The sequence below is a fragment of the Apodemus sylvaticus genome, chromosome 9 (genome assembly GCF_947179515.1).
Source record: "Apodemus sylvaticus chromosome 9, mApoSyl1.1, whole genome shotgun sequence".
In the NCBI taxonomy this organism is placed as follows: Eukaryota; Metazoa; Chordata; class Mammalia; order Rodentia; family Muridae; genus Apodemus; species Apodemus sylvaticus.
This window is the reverse complement of record NC_067480.1, coordinates 55107815-55127433: the sequence shown is the minus strand read 5'-3', so window position 1 is coordinate 55127433 and position 19619 is coordinate 55107815. Positions and strand designations below refer to the sequence as shown.

Here is a 19619-nt window from a genome sequence, read left to right as displayed (position 1 = left end):
CAAATTTGATTTCCGGTCTGCTGGAGGCCCCCTAGGGCATTTCCTGATGGCAGTGGATTGCCTTGCCGGTCCCTTGCTGATCATTAGTCTAATGCCAGCCTTTGCCAACCTTCCGCATGCTCCAGAAGGCCAGGCCTTCTTTTTGATTATCTCTAGAAAAAAAAAGAAAAACATTGTTTCTAGGAATGCTTTGCCTACAGTCTCTTTTCAAATGACCTGGGTTACGACAATTAAAACATCTGACATTTTGATTTTTCTTAAAACTTTTAGAAATTACTTTTATCAGTTTAGCATTATAAACATGAGATCCAGTATCAGCCATGTCTGTAATCCATTCATCTGTCGGTGCTGATCTTGCCTTTAAAGGCCTCACCACCCCTTTGCATTCTGAATTAGCATTTTCAAAAGCCAAAGATTTGATTAATATTTTTATGACTTCTGAATGTGATACTATCCTAATTACAGCTGAAGTCAATCTTCGCATAAAATCAGTGAAGACTTCTTTGGGGCCTGTATAATTTAGTAAATGATTCAGACCTCTTTCCTGATTCTTCAGCCTTGTCCTAAACATTTAAAGCTGCTAAATGACATAGTACCAAGGTGTGATCATCGCATTCAAGCTGCCTTTGTAACTCAGCATGCTGACCTTCACCTAGCAACTGATTTTGAGAGATATTAATACCTTTATCCGTATTTTTTTGTTATATGGCGCTACCATCCTCTTTTCACTGCTGGCACTATTGGACCAGCTTCCAATATTGCTGCTGCCAAATATTTCCAGTCTTGGGGATGATTCTGTTCTGGGTTGCCTATGAATTTAATATCTGCTTTACCTAGGGTGAATGCAAGCCATATGAAACAATCATTTCCTTAAATCTCCTCAAATCTATTATGTCTATAAAACTTGATTTAACTTCTTCATAACCTTGGGGGTGCCTTTTGCATCCTGAAAGGTCTTGTATATTAACTGGATAAACTAAGGTTGGTTTTCTAACAATTTGGGGTTGCCCATCTTCGATACAGTCTTGTCTAAATTCCTCTGTCTGTTTCTGAGTATTTTTCTTATTTTTCTTTTACAAGTCTTTCTAAGGCTTATCAATCCGCTTCTCATACTTAGCACAAAACACTGCTATGGCTAGTAAGGATAAAATACAAATTATCAGACTGATAGTAATTATAATCAATATTATATTAATATCAATTAAGTCATTTATCTTTTTGTTTTTTTGCTTCTATTTTTAAACCATCTAAAGTAGCACTATATGGAGTTCTAGCACCTTTTATTATGGTGTACTGCACAGACATACATGTATAAGCAAAAACTGATACACAACATTGAAATGTAATGCTTTAAGTTAGCACATAAAGAAATGGATCTGTGGCAAGTTTGCTTTGTTTCTATTTGTCCTCTTCCCCACTGTGGCCCCCCAGCTGGTGCCCTTTGCTGCTCTCACGCCCCATGCATTTGAGATTCCTTTGGCATTCACAGAACAGAACAGACAGAAAGAAGCATGGCTTGCTATATACTCTTCTGCAGTGCATGTTCCTCTAGAGTTTGCTTTGTCTTACAAGTGCCTGACTAGAGGTGCAGGGGGGCAGTCAGCAGTGGAGTGTATGCCGTCTCTTCCTTCATTCCACAAAGGGCCAAGTGCCACATATGGAGAAAGATGGTCATGGTTTATATGAATATTTTAAGCATTACCTTTAAATTTTATGTGTATGGGTGTTTTGCTATTCAAGTATGTCTGTGCAGTACGTGTGTGCTTAAAACAACTATTTTTTTAATTTAATCAAAATAGAGAAAGCAGGGTTCCATGGCCAGCCATTATATCTCAGTTTCTGCTCCTGACTGTCAGCCCGGTTGCTTAGGTGTGCCTGGCTGCACAGCCATGCGTGGTTCACCCAACACATGCATGTGCTGCTTCATTTGCTGCTTTATTTGGGTGTTTGGGGACTTGGTTGGATGTGGTCTCAATGTCCTCGGGGGCAGGGGAGTCTTTTAAGTTACTGTCGCCATCTCTCAGATGCTCTGTTCTGACAGCAGTTCTCTCTGTCCCTGCTTCTCCCCCTCCCGACTCCACTGTTCTGTTCCAGTGTCTTTCTAGGGGATGGGGACAGAGTTGCTAGTGTGCCCATGTGTAAAAACGGCCACCACCTTAGGGAACAGCGATGAGTCGGGATAAGGGACAGGAGGGGTTGAAGATTTATCCTTTCACTTGTATGTTGACATTTGCATATCACAGGAACATTTCTCTCAAATCAGCAGGAACCTATGATGGGAGCATAACAGCACAGCAGCTCTCATTTCTGCATAACTATGTTTCTCTTGCTCAGGTGGTAGAAAAAAATGTCGATCCTGAAATGATGCTTTTACCGTACCTGAGGAAGAACCGTATCCTTTGCTGTGTACTATGAGGGTGTTTGTGTGTGTGTGTGTGTGTGTGTTAAGTCTGTGAGTCTGTGAGAGTGTACATGTTTGTATGTGAACATATGAGTACATACATAATTCTGGAAGACTATAGCATATTTGAGTATGCATTTGTATGTTCTTGTGTGTGAGTTTGGGAGGAATATGAGTGTGAACCTTTGTGTGAACTGCGAGGGTTTGTGGGTGTGTTATTGAGATAGACGATGTTTGAGTCCGTGTGTCTGTGAGTATTGAATGTGAATGTATCTGTAAGTGTTTTGTGTGCTACTTGGGAGAATGTGTGTGTTTGAGTGAGAGTGAGTGCATGAATGTATGCATGCATGTAAGCGTGAATGAGAGTGAATGCATACCAGAATGTGTTAGGTATGTGTATGAGCCTCTGTGTGTGTATGTATTAGTGAGCCTCTGAGTGGCAGCCATTGGTGAAGCCACACTGAACTGTCCTATGCATGTCTGTGATGGCGTTGCTTCCTAAGGCCAGGGCTATTCCAGAAAGAAAAAAAAATGCAGAGAATGTTCTCTTTAACTGAGCTCCTCCCAGTGCGACTCACAGGAACTAAGTACGGCTGTGGAGGTGGGGGCTGCGGCGCCTGCACAGTGATGATCTCACGGTACAACCCCAGCACCAAGACCATCAGGTAGGTGTGGCAAAGTCCAACCGTGAGTGAACTTTTCGCTCCTTTGTTTTATTCCCTCATTTGGTGAATGTATGTGGAAAGAACAATGCTGAGCACTGAGGATTCCCACCAATATGAATATGAATAGACTGGAAAAATTACCCCCTTCAGGGAGTCGAAAAGCTGCCTGACTCTGCTGTCTGGGAGCTTTGGAATGGCAATGGAGGATAAAGCCATGATCACACTCTGTAGTCAGGGCCTGATAACATCTCCATGCTCCCACACATGCATTCTCTGTCCCAAAGTCAGAGAGCTCTGCTCCAAGAAAGAAATAGAGGTAGCATCACTCTCCTACTTAAAATCACCCCTGGTTTCCTATTTTGTTTACATCTTGCATTTGTCTTCAATACATTGTTGTTTCACATATTTAACGATGCCTCTGTCTCTTCCCCTCTTCTTCTAGGACTCCACTCATGCACTTGCTAGAGCACCTTTCCTCATTTCCCACATTCCAGGCGAAGACTGGGGTCTGAGTAGGAGCCAGGGCTCTGCTGTGACATCATTCCCTGAGAAACCTCTGCTGGCTTCACAGCCTGACTGCCAGCTTTTTAGAATACTGAAGGTTCCTTTTTGGTCTTCTTTCTTACCTAGGTGTCACGAGATCTTTGGCAACCATGTTTGTTGTCTTATTCTTAGCCCCTAACATGATAACATTATACTCAGTGAAAGCCTAGAGTTTTCTCTCAGTTCTGCCCATTCTGATCTTTGTGACAGCACCTAGATACCTGGGGAAATTCTTCCTGTCAGTCCTCTTTGAGCCACTTCTCCAACCCCAAGCGCCCAGGTCACATGGGTCAGGACGAGTCCAGCTTTGTGTTTTAACCCTTTCTACCCAGCCACATGTGACCATTAATGATCTGCTGACTTAACAGTCTGGTTTCTCCTTCCTTACTCTGATATAAGGTGGGCTCTTCATTTTCCTTATATTTCAGAGACACAGCAATTACATCTTAAGGCTTACAACTGTTCATAGATCTTCTCTCTTATTAGGATTCGAGTATAGGGTTTTTAAGCTTCTCTGTGTATAGGATGAGTTTGTTTTATACACATATATGATGTATTAATTCTTTCAGGATTTCATACATGTATACCATTTATTATCATCATTCTCCTGCCTCTTCTCCCCTAATTCCTGGATGTACCTGTCTCCCATTTTATGTCTTTTTTTTTTATAACCCACTGAATCCAGTTTGTGCTACCCATGTCCTCACGGGTGCGGGGTCGTCCCCTGGAGCACACCATATGCCACACCCTAAAGAAAACCAACTCACTCTCCCCAGCAGCCACCAACTGTCATTGTCACCTGAGGGGATGGATTCTTTTTTAGTATGATTTGGTAGCTTTTCTGACTTATATTGGTTTTAAAGCAAGATGGTCTTTAAACTCTGTGGTTGAGTTCATTTAGACCAACGTTCAAACTCACTGCCACTGGGAAGCCTTCCTTGGCACTTGCTATCACTGCCACTGGGAAGCCTTCCTTGGCACTTGCTACCTGGGATCTGCCTGATTCTAGCCCGGGTAGCAGAGTCTCCCACACCACTGGGCTTCACCCTGCTGACTTTCCTTCTCTTTGAGGCCTTCTGAGCTCACTCCCACTTGGGGCCCACAGATGCTATCTGTCTGCCCTTCATGTTGAGCTCCTTCAGATCATCCAGAGTTTAGCAGAAGCATTAATAATCTCATCTCTCCTTGATTCCCCACACAAGTCAAATTCCTCCTCTCCTCACAAGCCATTAATTTATCCGCAGTCCTTCTCACAGTCTGACTGACCTTTCAAGTTGTCTATCTTCCCTGGGCTAGAACACACACTCTGTTGGGATTATTCTGTCTCATTCACTAGTGAGTCCCAGTACCTGCAGCTCTCCCTGGCTGTAGAGCATGTAGATAGTCACCCAGGTCTTATGTTTACTCATCAGTGAGTGATAGTTTTTCTTTTCATTTTTTTTTTCTGTTTTTATCCTATGGAGGCAAACTTTATATCCTGCTTAAACATGAAAATTTGTCTTAAATTTTCATGAATACCTTTCAAATAATAAATGTAACTTTAACAGCTTTGTGCGTTACATAATTTTGAAGCATCAAAACCATCATACTCCTATGTCTTCTCCCCTAATTCCTGGACTGCCCCCCCCAAATAGGGGATTATTTTTAGCAGTCATCAGTGAACCAACCGTCTTATGGGTAACGTTTATGTCCATGACTTATGCTATATCTACAAAGGTGTAATTGCAGAGTTAGTGAGCATGTGAATTCTAAAATTATTTTTATGTCTTCCAAATGAACTGTCTTCCAGAAGGATCCCAAGAGCAGATTTGCACTCTTATGAGCGGTAGGGGTCCGATTTCCCCAGGCCTTTATTAATAGTAGACATTATGATTTTAAAAATATTTTTGATTTTATTTGATAAAATGGTGTTTCTCCTTGTTGAGTTCAAATCTTTGCAGATTATTATGGGCTTTGAACATTTGTCTCTTGTGTCTGTTGCCCATCTGTAGTTGTGTTTAGTAAATGAGCTCATTTTAAGTGTTATTTTGAACTGGGCATTTTCCGAAGTGGTCTTGTGGAGTGGAATAGCTCTTTACCTGACACTCTCTTCTCTTGAAGGGCAGAATCAAACTCATCTTATTACCCAACCAGCCTTGGCCCAGCTCCCCCCGCTGGAGCAGGATGGAAGTAGGTTAAGGTTCATGGCCAGTTACATGCAATTAGAGAGTGTCAGCCCCGATCTGGAAGGAAAATAATTAAGTTGGTTGAAGCTGTTCAGAAATTGGAGTTATGAGGTCTAATTTTAATTCTGCCACCGGTACTCCAGCTGTGACCCTGAATAGATCACTCTCATTTTCAGATGCCGCGTCTGTAAAAACGAATGTATGCTGAGGAGAGGAACTGCAGATGAAGCGCCTGGGCCATCACTCCTCACCCTCCTCCTGGAGGTGCCCAGGGAGTGCTCAGGCCTCTTTCCCACTGATGTCGCATAATTTGCAATCTGTGCTTCTCTTTTGCATTCTGAAGGCATCATCCAGCCAATGCCTGTCTGACCCCCATCTGCTCTCTGTATGGTACAGCAGTCACCACAGTAGAAGGCATAGGCAGCACCAGGACCAGACTTCATCCTATTCAGGTGAGGGTGCCCTGCTCCCTAAGGGGACTTAGAGTAGGAAGTCAGGGCTGGGCGGCGTGGTCACAACAGTTAAAGCTCAGCTGGGGCTGAGAGTTAAGCTGCAGTGCTGTGAGTAACTGGCTTCTTGGGAGCATGCTTTGGAAGACTAGAAGACCCCCTTCTTAAGGAATGTCTGATGTCACCCGCTTCATTTCCCCTGTGTTCTGATTAGAGGGAAGAACCGTCCTGCATCTCCAAACCCAGAGGGGAACACTAGCCAGATGCAGTGACACATGCAATTTGGAGGTTGTTGTGGGAAAGTGGAAAATAACTTGACTTAAAGGCCGAATTGAAAATATCACACATACATCCCAGCCCCAAAAGATGTGTCAAGCTTGGACTTTTCCAAGGACACAGGCTCTGCCACGGAGTCTGCAGCTTCTCTTAGCACAGTGCCTTTCTGATATTGTCTCAGGCCTAGAGCCCTTCACCTCGGGGTGCTCCTCCCAGCACGCCATCAGTCCCTGTCCTGACCTAGCAGTGGGTGGAACGTAGCCACGTAGAAGACAGGCAAACGTCGCGTTCTGTGGATGTGATAAACAGCTTGGGTTTAATGCTTTGAAACCCATTAAGCTAACAGGAGAGGATGCTGCCTGGACAGTCTGTGAGACCTGCCCTCACACAAGCAAAGGGGCCCTTTTCATTTTCAACTGACACTGAGCTCTCATTGGTGCCATGCTGCTGGGAGACAGTAGCCAGAATGCATTTCTCTCTTGGAAGTCAGACTCCAAAGAGAAAATGGTAGGGATGGAAACAATACGGGAGAAATAAAGGCAGTGTTTCTATCTTGATTGGATTCTGGGTTCTGGTGCTTTATAAACTCCTGCATGCCAGAGCTATGGGAAGATCAAGTCATTTGTGTTATACTGAGTGTTTTTGCCTGTGTAGTGTATGCATGTGTATATGTGCATGTATGTGGTATATGCATGTGTGTGTGGTATGTGTGTATATGTGTGTATGTGATGTGCATGTGTTCATGCCTAAGTATTCCATGTTTACAAGTTAAATATAATTTGGTCATGTATTCTACTTCCTCTACTACAGTGGTTCACACATTCATTGCGGGCTGAGGAGTCTTTAAAAGACACACAGTTTTATCTCTCCCCTGACACTCTAAGTTAGTTGAGCTGGTGTGTTACTGGGGTGGGACTGGCGCATTAGTCAGAGTTCTCTGGAGTCACAGAACTCCTCTATATATTGGAATATCTCTATATATTGAGAGAATTTATTGTGATGGCTTACAGTCTGCTGTCCAACTAACCCAACAATGGGCAGCTGTGAATGGGAAGTCCAAGAATCTAGTAGTTGCTCAGTCCCATGAGGCTAGGTGTTTCAGCAGGTCTTCTGTATAAGCTGGAATACTGAAGAAGTAGGTTCCAACAGATGTGCTGGCAAATAAGTGCCAGCAGGCAGAGAAGAAACCTTCCCTCTTCCGTCATCCTTCTGTAGGCCTCCAGCAGAAGGTGTGGCCCAGATTAAAGGTGTGTACCACCAGGCCTGGATCTAAGCTTTTTGGAACTTGCTCTGTCCCAGGCTGGCCATGATCTCAGAGATCTGTTTGCCTCTGTCTCCTGGGAGTAAAGGTGTGCACCACCTTGCCACGGCCTAAGCTTTTCATGGCTACTGTGTCTCAAAATCAGGATAAAAAACACATGTCTTCTAGCCTCAAGATCTGGATCACAGGTGTGCCCTCCATTTCTGGATTGTAGTTCATTCCAGAAATAGTCAAGTTAGAACTGGGAATAGGCATTGCAGTTGGTAAGTTAAGCTCCCTGGTTATTCAAAGGCTCAGAATCAGTGTCTTAAATAAAGTCAGGCAGCTTATAGGGCTCAAAAGTCAAGCTTATACACTGACCAACCCAAAGGAAACCTCCTGAGATGAGATGAAGGCTTTTGGGAGGCCTTTCTCCATATTCACTGAATGCAAAAATGTTCTGAGAAAGTCACTTTGATGTTTTAGGCCTGGAACAAAGTGCAAGGTCTGTATTTCTAACCTTGTGCTTTCCAGGAGAGGATTGCCAAGTGTCATGGTACCCAGTGTGGGTTCTGCACCCCTGGGATGGTGATGTCCATGTATACACTGCTCAGGAATCACCCGGAGCCCACCCTGGATCAGTTAACCAATGCCCTTGGTGGTAAGTATGGTTTTACCTTTAAGTGATAATGACAGTACTAACTGGAAAGCTACCATATCCCACATGCTGAGTTAAATGCTCTTTGGTTATTAGTTTAAACAGCTTTGTAAGATAGCTGCCATTATCATCTTCATTTCATAGATGGAGAAGCTGAGATTTAGAGAGAGTGAATTATTATACATTATCCCCCCTGTAGGGAAGAGTTGATCTCTTGAAGTCAACCTGCAAACCAGAGCTGCACATTGTGTTCGACTGATGGATTGCTTGAGCCTCCTGGTCTCTCTTCCTATCGTTCTCTTGTTTTCTCCAATCAGAAAGCTGGGCTCTTCATCCACCCTGAGGTCTGAGTGTGGCTCTATTCCTGTTGTTTCCCTTTGGTTGAGTGTGTTAGTGGAGTCTTAGGAGAGCGGCCTGACTTTGGGGAATCTCCCCCCAACCCCCAAATCTGGTCTCTGCCCTCATCCGGGAGAGATCAAATGGGAAAAGTGAGGAAGGGCAGGAAGGGATTTACATTTTCGTTAGGTTTAAAGAAGGGAGATTGAATATCTCCTAATCCTGCTTAAAAACATGTTAGTTGTCTTGGTGGGCTCAGCCTTGAGGGGAGAGGAATAGTGGTTTTGGATAAATACTTTGTAAAGGACTGCATGCAGACCTTTACAGAGTGTAGAGTGGATCAGGAGTCTCATTCAAGTGTAGGGCAAAGGAGACAGACTGAAGTGAGGCAGAGGTGGCAGGTGTCATCTTGGGTCTAATTACCGTCAATGCCAATAAACCCAAGTGACGAGTCAGTGGTCTTTAGTAAAAGCAGATTTTAAGTCCAGATGCCCTCACTACAACGAATACTTATTATAATGACACCTTTCTACTCTGAGCTGTGCCTCTAAATTCAATTCTCTCCCTGTCCCTCTCCCCTGTCCTGTGTGTGTGTGTGTGTGTATGTGTGTGTTCATCAATAAGGTTCTGAACAAGTTTTAAGCATTAGAAGGTTCTCAGACTCAGAAATGCTTCCCTTGGTGAAATGCTCCCTGGCTCTATTTGTCTTAATCTCTTACCTCTTTTATCTCTGCTCAGAAAGCTCTCATATTTACTTCCTCTATGAAATGCTTCCACGGCACAGGTACAAAGGGGTGACATAGTAGCTAAACTGGGTCCTACCTGATTTCCCAGAGGTTGCATCACTGCCTTATGGCTGTAAACACTGACAAAGGATTCTCAGATTTTAGGATGCTTAAGACGTGCATGGGAAGTGTATAAATAATAAAGATTTGGAGGAACCAATCACTGTGTGAGACTCGGGGAGCCTTAACTTACTGGAGACCCCTGAGTGAACAGCGTGGAGACGGGAATCAAAGCAAAAAGCAAGAGAAATTTTATTTAATCCAGCATGCTGGGGTCACCCTGCACATGGAGAGAGAATGACCATGCACAGGGGGCTGTGAGGGCCTTTATACAGTCCTCAGGGCAGCCACCATTAGGCACAATGTGATTGGCAGAACAGTGTTACCTTTAAACTAATTGGTTGTTAGGGGATGAGGTAGGTAACCAATGGTCTCAGAATAACCCTGGGCTTCCCTTAGCTTCAGGGACCTCCCTGTGGTCTGAGGAATGTAATTCAGCCTCTCCCTTCTGGGAGGGGCAAGTGTTCCATGACCTTTTCAAAGTTCCTGAGCTGACCCTTTCAACTAGAGACTTGATCTTGTGTTGTTTCTAAGTTAAGACTTCAGGGGCTGGGGGATGGCTGTCAGTAAAATGTTTATGACGAGGACCTGAGTTTGGATTCCAACCACCCAGGTAAGAGTCCGGGAGTGATGGTGTATAACCGCTGTGCTGCTTGGGGGAGCGTGCTTCAGGCACAGGAGGACCAACCAGCTCATCGGCCAGCCTGCCTGGCAGAATTGATCATTGCCAGGTTCAGTGAGAGACCCTGTCTCAAAAATAATGTGAAGAGCAATTGAGCAAGACACCCAGTGTCCACCCTGAGCCTGCCCATGTACTCACATACCTGTACATACACGAACAGGAATACACACGTAGATCACACACACAATAAAATATGACCTTACATTGAGGGTGGAGTAAGAACCCAGAGCCACTGTAAGAGACACTGGCCAAAGCATTTGTGGTAAATAATCTTGTGCTTAGTTGCCTCCCAAGTTCAGAAACGACTTACCTTTTCTTTGCTGTTACAGAGTAACTTTGTTCTATCAACTGAAACTTCCCTCTCTGCTTCTCCTTATTTCCTTTGCTCTGCCTCTGTCAAAAACTGATAGCTGCCACAGTAAGTATTAATAAGGAGGGGAATCTTTCTTAAATATGGAGTGAGGGGAGAAAATCCTGCCAGTGGTGGCAAGACAAGGCTGCTCCCATGACAGACTTCAAGTTGGCAGTTAAGGAAACTAGGCCTAAAAACTGGGGAAGTCCATGCGAGCCCAGGCGAGTCGAGTCCATTACTAATAGAAAAACCCCAGGCTCCAGCCTTCATATCCAGGTAATGGAATGGCCCAGCCGCCTGGCCTGAGGCAAGGACAATGGGTCAGCAGCAATTTGCAGACTTCCTTTGCAACTTCCTTAGCAACAGTTTACAGACCTCCCCAGCAAGTTTCCAGCTCCCCACACCCTGTTAATGAACTGTCTGTAGAGATGGACCCAACAGATTGACATAGAGGTCACCTACCCAGGAATCCCTTAAGGGGATTTATCATACCTGCAAGGGGACAAAGGAATCCCTTAAGGGGATAAATCTTGTCTGCAAGCTCACTTGGGTGTCTCTTTGTCTTGGTAATGGGAGACCTAGCAGCATGCGAGACTTTTGCAGAATAAAACACTCTTTGCATTTACATAGTGTTTAAGTCTGAGGTACCATTCTTCAGCGAATCCTCGACCCTTATCCTTGTAATTACATGCGTGGACCATAGCACATTATGCTAATTCAAACAAGTCAGACTCAGGAGAGCAAGCATTGTATCATCCTGCTTATTCATGGAACCTGGACTAATCCAATTTGTAGAAGCAGGGAATAGACTTGTGATGGAATAGTAATGGTCTCAAGTGGGAGAAGGAGGAAAATGAGGAATTATAGATCAAAGGTTACAAAGTTTGTCATGCAAAATGAATAAAGTCCAATCAACTCAACTTGCTTCCCACAGCTACCAATACTATGCTATCTATATATTAAACAGTTGCTGAGATGGTAGAACTTTTGTGAAATACCTTCTTCATGGTAAATGATTAAATGAACAGATGGCATGAGGAGACCTGGGGTGGTGGGTGATGACTGTGGGGATGGATCTCCGCAGACACCAATTGCTGATCAGTTGATTAGACAAATATGGATTTTTATGTCAATAACATCTCAATAAAGTAGCTGTTGTTTTCTTTAAGTTTCCTTCTTGATTATAACCATAGAATAGGTTTTTAATCTTAAAATTATTGTGTCACTGAGGGTATAAAATGTATTTACAGAGAGTAAATACAGATGTATGAGATGTTAAAATACACTTCAGGATTCTTGACTAAAAATCCCAAGATGCTCATGTAAAAATGAAATTCCAGACATAAGATTTCAAAATTACGGCATCAGCTAAAGCTTTCTTCTAAGATGGTATGCGCTTCATGGTGTCAATCGTATGGCGTTTCGGGCCTCTGTGCCTCTGTCTAGGATACGTGACTGATGACCAAGCTGGTTCTGTCTTTTCAGGAAATCTGTGCCGCTGCACTGGATATAGGCCCATAATTGATGCTTGCAAGACTTTCTGTAAAGTAAGTAGAGAGAAATACATGGTCGGATGTGTTTCCTCCAAAATAAAACAGGGTAGGAATGCCCGGTATGATTACAACAACAGCCATTTCTGCTAACACAGGACTACTTCTTAGCACAAGGTCCACAATTGCTGTGTGGCTTTCTTGGGCTTAACCTCATTGCTGGAGAGTTAGGTTGTGAGCATCTGAGCAGCGTGACATTGGCCACAAGTCATTCCTTCCAAGAAGCTGCTCCTGGTCTGTCTGCCTAAGTTAGGGACCCTGCCTGGGGCCCTCTGTAACCCTCTGTGAACATGATATGTGCATGGACATGACACAGTGTGACACTGATTGTCCCTGAACCATTCCATGTTTTTACTGGAATGGCTGCTTGATAGTGGAGGCTGTCCTTTTCCGTGACATAGTCACCACCTACTAATCAGTAGACAATCATTAATGTTAATAGGACTAACAAATAAAAACCTATGAAAGACATTGCTTTCTTTTTCTTTGGTTTTAAATCACCATATAATTTATGACTCCCCTGAGGCCTTTAAAACTCATTTAGCCATAGCTGGTACTCCCCCCACCAGTAGAAGATCATTTCTGCAAGATGAACTATGGAATTAATACCTCATAGATAAGACCAGAGTAAGATGCTGATTCTTGTTACTACTATTAGTGGTATTTAAAATATTGTTAGTATTAATAATAGCAGTGCTTTATGCTCACTGCTGTGTGGCAGGGTTATCTATGAAGACCTTTTAAACTTCATTATATGAGTATTCAGACTTTCTTGTAAACTTAGTTTTTCAGTAGAGTTAGTTTGGATATGCTGAAATATAAATGGCTTTCTTTTGTGTCACCTTCCAACATTGCTTCTACAGCTTGGACTGTAGGCACCCAGTTAACAATAGAATCCCCTGTGGAATTCTGACTGACTTGTCTTGTGTATGTGTGCGTTTTCCCCCATTAGGCCTCTGGCTGCTGTCAAAGTAAAGAAAATGGGGTGTGCTGTATGGATGAAGGAAAAAATGGATTGGCAGAATTCCAGGAAGGAGATGAGGTCAGTGCACAGCGAGGTTGTTATAAAGTTGTTAAAGGCGTGAAGTGGCTTGACGTCATCTTCAGAAGAATCAGTGACTGGCCAGGTTGATGAACTTGTCTGTGTCAACATGGTTCCCCTCTCACGTTCACTGCCTCCTTATATTCTAAAAGTTCAGCCTACAAGGGAACGGGAGTGGAGGAAGGAGAGTTGACGGCACTGTGGTATAGGTGAGAGGATGGCTTCTTGTTGCTCTGTAGTATTATGGAGTAATTCCATTTGACAATTATTTGACGATTTCAAAATAACTCGCAGAATCCTTCTCAACTTGCAGAAATGAGTCATGTATGAGATACCGGATACTAAGCAATAACTCGACCTCAGCCTGTGCATGTGCTGCAGTGCTGCTCCGCCCACAAACAGATGCAGTGATTGCACCAATTGAAAGCAAAAGACTCTATTTTATAAATTTGTCGCACCAACGTTGTCATTTTCAATGACAGAAGCAAAGTGGAGACAGAGATAGAAGACCAAGACCAGGAGAGGTGGCAGTGAGGACTCTCCCTTAAGTCCTCAGGGTCTGGCTGCTCCTGCCTGTCTCCTCCACTGTCCCCAAACTCGAAGGAGAATGCGTAGGGAGCTTCGGAGGGCAGGGCCTGCTGATGCCTGTGAAGTTGTTAGGTGTCAGCTTTACATGACTGGGACCTGGGATCAGGATAGGTCAGCTCCTTTTTGTCTCCTTTTGTGGGGAGATGAGGTCGTGTGAAGCCCATTTCTGTGCCCAAATTTGTGAGATAGCTAAGGCTGGCCTTTAATTCCTGACATGCCTGCCTGTTTTTCAAGATCTGTGATTATAGGCATGTGCTACCATCTTCTGGGTTGTCTGGCCGTCTTGTGCCAGTCTTAGCCTACAACCATTTAAAGTAGAGGGTGCTTGACAATAGCATGGTAGTCACCCCTTGTCACCTGTCCCTGCTCCTGCAATCCGAGTTACCTGTGCTCAGCCATATTCTCAAAGTATTATGTGGGAAATGCCAGAAATCATTTATGTTTCAAATTACAGGCCGTTATGAATAGCGTAGTGAACTCCCGCTGAGCTGTCCCCTGGCTCACTTGGAATGTGAACTACCTTTTTATCCAGTGTATCTACGGGGCACACATTACCTGCCCATCTGTCACCAAGGAGTTGTCATGGCTATCAGACTGACTAGCACAGTAATGCAGTGCTGTGTTCAAATAATCACGATTTTACTTAATAATGAATGACTCTGAAGCACAAGGCAAGTGATGCTGTACTTCAGATATGACAGTGAGTAATTATAGAGTCCTTCTTTTAAAGATTTATTTATTTATTTTATATATATGAGCGTATCACTATTGCTTTCTTCAGACACATCAGAAGAGGGCACCAGACCCCATTACAGATGGTTGTAAGCCACCATGTGGCTGGGAATTGAACTCGGGACCTCTGGAAGAGCAGTCAGTACTCTTAACAGCTGAGCCATCTCTCCAACCCAGAGTCCTTTTTCAAAAGTGAAAAGACAGGGGTAGGGTATGTTTAGTACTAGAGTGTGTTGTGAAGATTTACAGTAAGAATGAATTTTTTAAACAATGTAGTGTGTATAAAAGCCTAAAGTTCAAACTGCCTGTGGTTTTGGGTACCCACAGTGGTTGTGACAGAGATCTCTCTTGAGAATAAGAGGTCCCATGATAACTTCAGCCATTTTCTCTTTTTAAAGACAAGTCCAGAACTGTTCTCGGAAGAGGAATTTCTGCCGCTGGACCCAACCCAAGAGCTGATATTTCCTCCAGAGCTAATGGTAAGGAAGGCAGTTGCTCACCCCGCGGAACTCAAGGGGAAATGTCAGGAGGGGCCTTTTCAAAAGCTCATGGTGCGATTCTCAGATCTCCTCGGAGACACTGTGCAGAGAGAGCGGTTAAAGCAGCTAGTCGCAGCTTGTCAAAGTGTGGAGAATAATTATCTGCACTCGTGAATGGGAGCTCCGTATCATACTCCCTCCCAACCCCAAGACTCAGGGACCATAGAGAAACGGGGTGGAAAGAGTGTCCTCTGGACATGAGAGAACCACCTCATTCATGAAGTCTTTGTTTGCACAAGAACAAACCAGTTACCATCCGGCATGGAGAGCTGAGAGGTTCACAACCCCCACCCTTAGCTCACACACTATCAATAGTTAAAGGCTGTGGGGAAGGGACAGTCAGTTTTCTTCAAGGTATAACCTAGTTTGACCATGACCCAGTGATGGCTCCATGTCCCTAGGTTTTGGGGGAAAAAAAGGAGAAAATGATGTTGCATGGGGTGGGGAGGGGGCAGGGGATGCAAGTGAGAGGGTGGAAGGTGAATCTGAGAGGAATTAGGGGAAGGACGGGAGGAATTTAATAACAGTGTATTACATTCATATATAAGCTTCTCAAAGAATTGATAAAATATTACGAAGAAAAAACCCTGATGGGCAAGTAAGCGCCAGCCAGCCGTCTGTCCTCCTCACCACAGAGTCCAGAACATGTGGGCCCAAGAGGAGGTGGAGGGCGGAGCCCCCGCCCTGCGAGGGGAGGATGTCAGACACAGCTGGTGATGTCTGTTAAGTCACAGATGTACAATCAGTGTCCTTCAGGACCAGTTTGTTTTCTCCCCCCCACTCCCACGTATGCGGAAGTTCATTTTCCTGACAATTTGGCAAAACTGAGCATGTTGCTTTGGTAGCGAACGTCAAAATGAGTTTCTGGGAGACCTTAGAGCCGACAGGAGCTGTTTCCAAGTGTAAACTCCATTGTTGTCAGACCTTAACCATGAACTCTGACTCCTGGGAAAGCTCTATTAAAGCTCGAGAAATTTAGTTGTAAGAAGATATCCTGTCTCTAGAGTGAAAACAGAAGAGAATTTTGCCACAGGCTCTCTCTCAAACCCCTGTTGTTTTTCAACAGAGAATAGCTGGGAAACAGCCACCAAAGACCAGATTCTTTTATGGTGATAGAGTGACATGGATGTCCCCCGTGACCCTGAAGGAACTTGTGGAAGCTAAATTCAAGTATCCCCAGGCCCCTATTGTCATGGGGTACACCTCTGTGGGTATGTAGACTGTACTTGGGATATTTTATAAAGGAGCGAGTTCAATGCATTGATGTCAGGAAAATAGCCAGAAAACCCAGTATTGTTCAAGAAATGTTAACAGCATTAAGTAGCTGCCTGCCCTCTGCCTCCCAGGAGCAGAGCTGGTCTTGGTGGTCCCATGGTAAGCCAGCATCAGGGTGCAGGTACCCTGGCTTTCCGTCTGGGTACCACACTGGCCCTCATCCTGAAACTGCTCTGTCTTTCCTCCCTGGATGGCTTCTCGGTGGCTATGGCATATTTTATATAACCAGCAGTTTTGGAGTCTTCACCTTTTCCACGTAGGCCTGGCGTGGCTGCCCATTCCCTCGCAGGGCCTCCAGGAATCTCCAATTGGAATCTGAGTGTGCCCTATGGCACACGTTTTAGAGCTAATAATTCCAAAGACTCCCTAAATTCAGTCAGGCACTCTGTCTGCTTGTGGTTTGCAGTAAACAGACCAATAAAAGGAAACAACTTTCATATGTGCAAAGACATCAGTTTAATCATAATTAAAAGTAAAGAGAGTCGTTAGTGTCCTTTTGTTCTAATCTCGTGTCTCTCCTACAATTCCTTAGGGCCTGAAATAAAGTTTAAAGGTGTCTTCCACCCCATCATAATTTCTCCTGACAGAATTGAAGAGCTGGGTGTCGTAAGCCAGGCCCGGGACGGTGAGTCCTTAGATCTCTTTCCCTATGGAAATGCACCCATCAAGTTAGCTGCTTAGTCCACGGACCGGCAGGCAAGAGACGTTTCTAGTCAATTCGCAGTTTTTCTTCAGACAGAATGGTGAAGATGATATGGAGGGAGTCCAGGAAGAATTCTCCAGAGTTTCGCCAGAATCTGGGAAGTCAGATTTTCGCTGAGAAACTTTCATATCTGCAGGATCAGGGAGACTATTCAAGGGAAGGTCTGTGGTGTGAGTGCAGAGCAAAAGATGGCGGTGCCTGAGCAGGCTCGCTGCTCTCCAGAGCACCGCAGAGGGAAAGGGGCGTGAACTGAGCAGCTGCAGTCCGGCCTTTTCATTCCTGTGAAGGAAATTGGTGTAATGACAGTGAGAAGCGGCAGTCGCCATGTGTGGGTTTGGAATAAAGCTCTGAAATCCAATTCCCGGCTGTGGCATATGGCATCTCTTAAGATCTTGGGAAGGAGGACTGAACTGGATCTCAGTTTTGAGACCATGAAATGAACCTGTTAATGTCTCATGGTTTGTTTTTAATTCATGGAGATTTTTTTTAAGCTATCAGTGAAATGTGATAGATTCAGTATTCAAAGAATCCAGCCTTCATGATCTCTACCCCCAACTCCACCATTAATCCCGCCATACATCACTGCCGTCACCACAACCACCTCTATCATCATCAATATCTCCCGCCATGGTCATTTGTCACCACAGTCAACCCTGTGTCACCACCAGTGCTGATAGGCACAATCACATGCCTCCAATATAGAGATTCCATGCCTGTAACTTAGGTCTAACATTTTGAGGCCATCGGTGATCAGGTAGTTTACTCATACAAGGCTTTATTTATTTCAGGGCTGACCCTGGGTGCTGGCCTCAGCCTGGATCAAGTGAAGGACATTCTAGCTAATGTGGTCCAGAAGCTGCCGGAAGAGAAGACACGGACATACCGTGCTCTCCTGAAGCACCTGAGAACTCTGGCTGGCTCCCAGATCAGGAACATGGCTGTATGTATTTGGCATTCATGTTTCATAATATGAATTCTTGTCTTATAATATGAAATTCTTAGAATTTGGACCTCTACAAATATATGGAGGTTGCTTTTAAAGATATGATCTAGCTTTTTGTTATATATATATATATATATATATATATATATATAGTGAAACATCTACTCCTTATAGCATCTAAACTACTGAATAATATTAAAGTAGAAGATTTAAATTCAGAGTATCAATTTCAGTCTTGGGTGACTCCTTTCTGATCTTTAAAGCAAATGAAGAGAACCACTCTCTAAAGCAGGACTTAAAGCCTTATCATAGTATTTACGCTTTGTAACCATGTAACAAGTGAAAGAAACTGTTCTTAAAAGTCTTTAGGGGGACACATCGTGAGCAGACATCTGGACTCAGATCTGAATCCGCTTCTGGCTGTGGGTAACTGTACTCTCAACTTACTATCCAAAGGTAAACAGCAGCTTCTGCTCGGGGTGTGGGGGGTATTATAACCTTGATTTGTTCCTATCACCTCTGAGGAGGCAGGAAGCTCAGTTTGGAAAATGACTATTCACTATAATAATAATTTTCTTTGCCTTTTTGAGGCTGAAAAGTTGCTCCATCTTTCATAAAACTATCTGCCAGTCTCTCCACCTGTTTCTTCTTGAGACCTTGCTCTATCAGGTGACCAAACGATCTGACCTTGAGACCTGAGGTTGTAATTATGTAAATATGTTTGTTTAATTATGTTTAGTTTGTTAATTATGTAAATATGTTTGGCTGCATTTGTACCTATCCTGGGATTCATGTAGCCTGTTGGCTATAGGATACACACATATGCTAGGTGTTTTCTTCCCCTACATTGGGCATGCTTGTGCTGGTTAATGTGACAAGGAGCCTCCAGCATTCATGTCTTGGGTTAATATGGGTTGAGCATTGGCAAAGACCACAGCTTCTGAGAGCCGCCAAGCCCTCTTTTGGAGCCGCTCCACCATGGCCCCAGGTGTTGACTCCCATGCCCAGCTTTGGACGTGTACTTAGCTTATCTTTATTGAATGCCCACAGATCTTTTTCAACTGAATGATTATTGGACGGACCTTCTGTGGTACTTATTTATGTTCCTTGAGTGTTATTTTTGAAATTCAGTGCAGGGATTTTGTTTCTCTTACACTAATTTGTCTAATAGTTATTAGGAAATTCTTATAATTTGGCCGTCTACAAATATATGGAGGTTGCTTTTAAAGATATGAGCTAGCTTCCTGTTATATATATTGTGAAACATCTACTCCTTATAGCATCTAAACTACTGAATAATATTAAGGCGGAAGATTTAAATTCAGGGTATCAATTTAGGTAGCACACCTGTGTAAAAACCCCTGTCATGAGAAGTAAGGTTACATGAGAGAATACAAATACAGAAAACTTCTTAGATTTTTTTTTCCTACAAAGTTATATTTTACTATGACTTTAAACTGTTTCTGCCTCTGGTCCACTGACCAAAAGCTTTAGATGCTGTGGATGGGATATAACCAAATAAAATAGCATTCACCGGTGCATAAATTCCAAATTCACTAAAAGGTTGTTTTTATAATTCACTTCTGGAGATAATAGGGCTCCCGGTTATAGAGAAAAATGAAATGGTTATGGATT

At 43.7% G+C, this 19619-nt stretch overlaps 1 protein-coding gene across 1 annotated transcript in view; it reads left to right on the top strand.

Annotated features, from left to right (window-relative positions):
- Nucleotides 1-19619, top strand: part of LOC127692638 (aldehyde oxidase 1) — a 69194-nt gene that overhangs the window by 8297 nt on the left and 41278 nt on the right. The window contains exons 2-12 of the mRNA XM_052193217.1: nucleotides 2335-2392; nucleotides 2970-3066; nucleotides 6118-6226; nucleotides 8274-8400; nucleotides 12098-12159; nucleotides 13115-13204; nucleotides 14923-15003; nucleotides 16130-16274; nucleotides 16871-16963; nucleotides 17830-17981; nucleotides 18347-18440. Of these exons, the coding sequence (XP_052049177.1) occupies nucleotides 2335-2392; nucleotides 2970-3066; nucleotides 6118-6226; nucleotides 8274-8400; nucleotides 12098-12159; nucleotides 13115-13204; nucleotides 14923-15003; nucleotides 16130-16274; nucleotides 16871-16963; nucleotides 17830-17981; nucleotides 18347-18440 (1108 nt within the window). The remainder of the gene's footprint in view (nucleotides 1-2334; nucleotides 2393-2969; nucleotides 3067-6117; nucleotides 6227-8273; nucleotides 8401-12097; nucleotides 12160-13114; nucleotides 13205-14922; nucleotides 15004-16129; nucleotides 16275-16870; nucleotides 16964-17829; nucleotides 17982-18346; nucleotides 18441-19619) is intronic.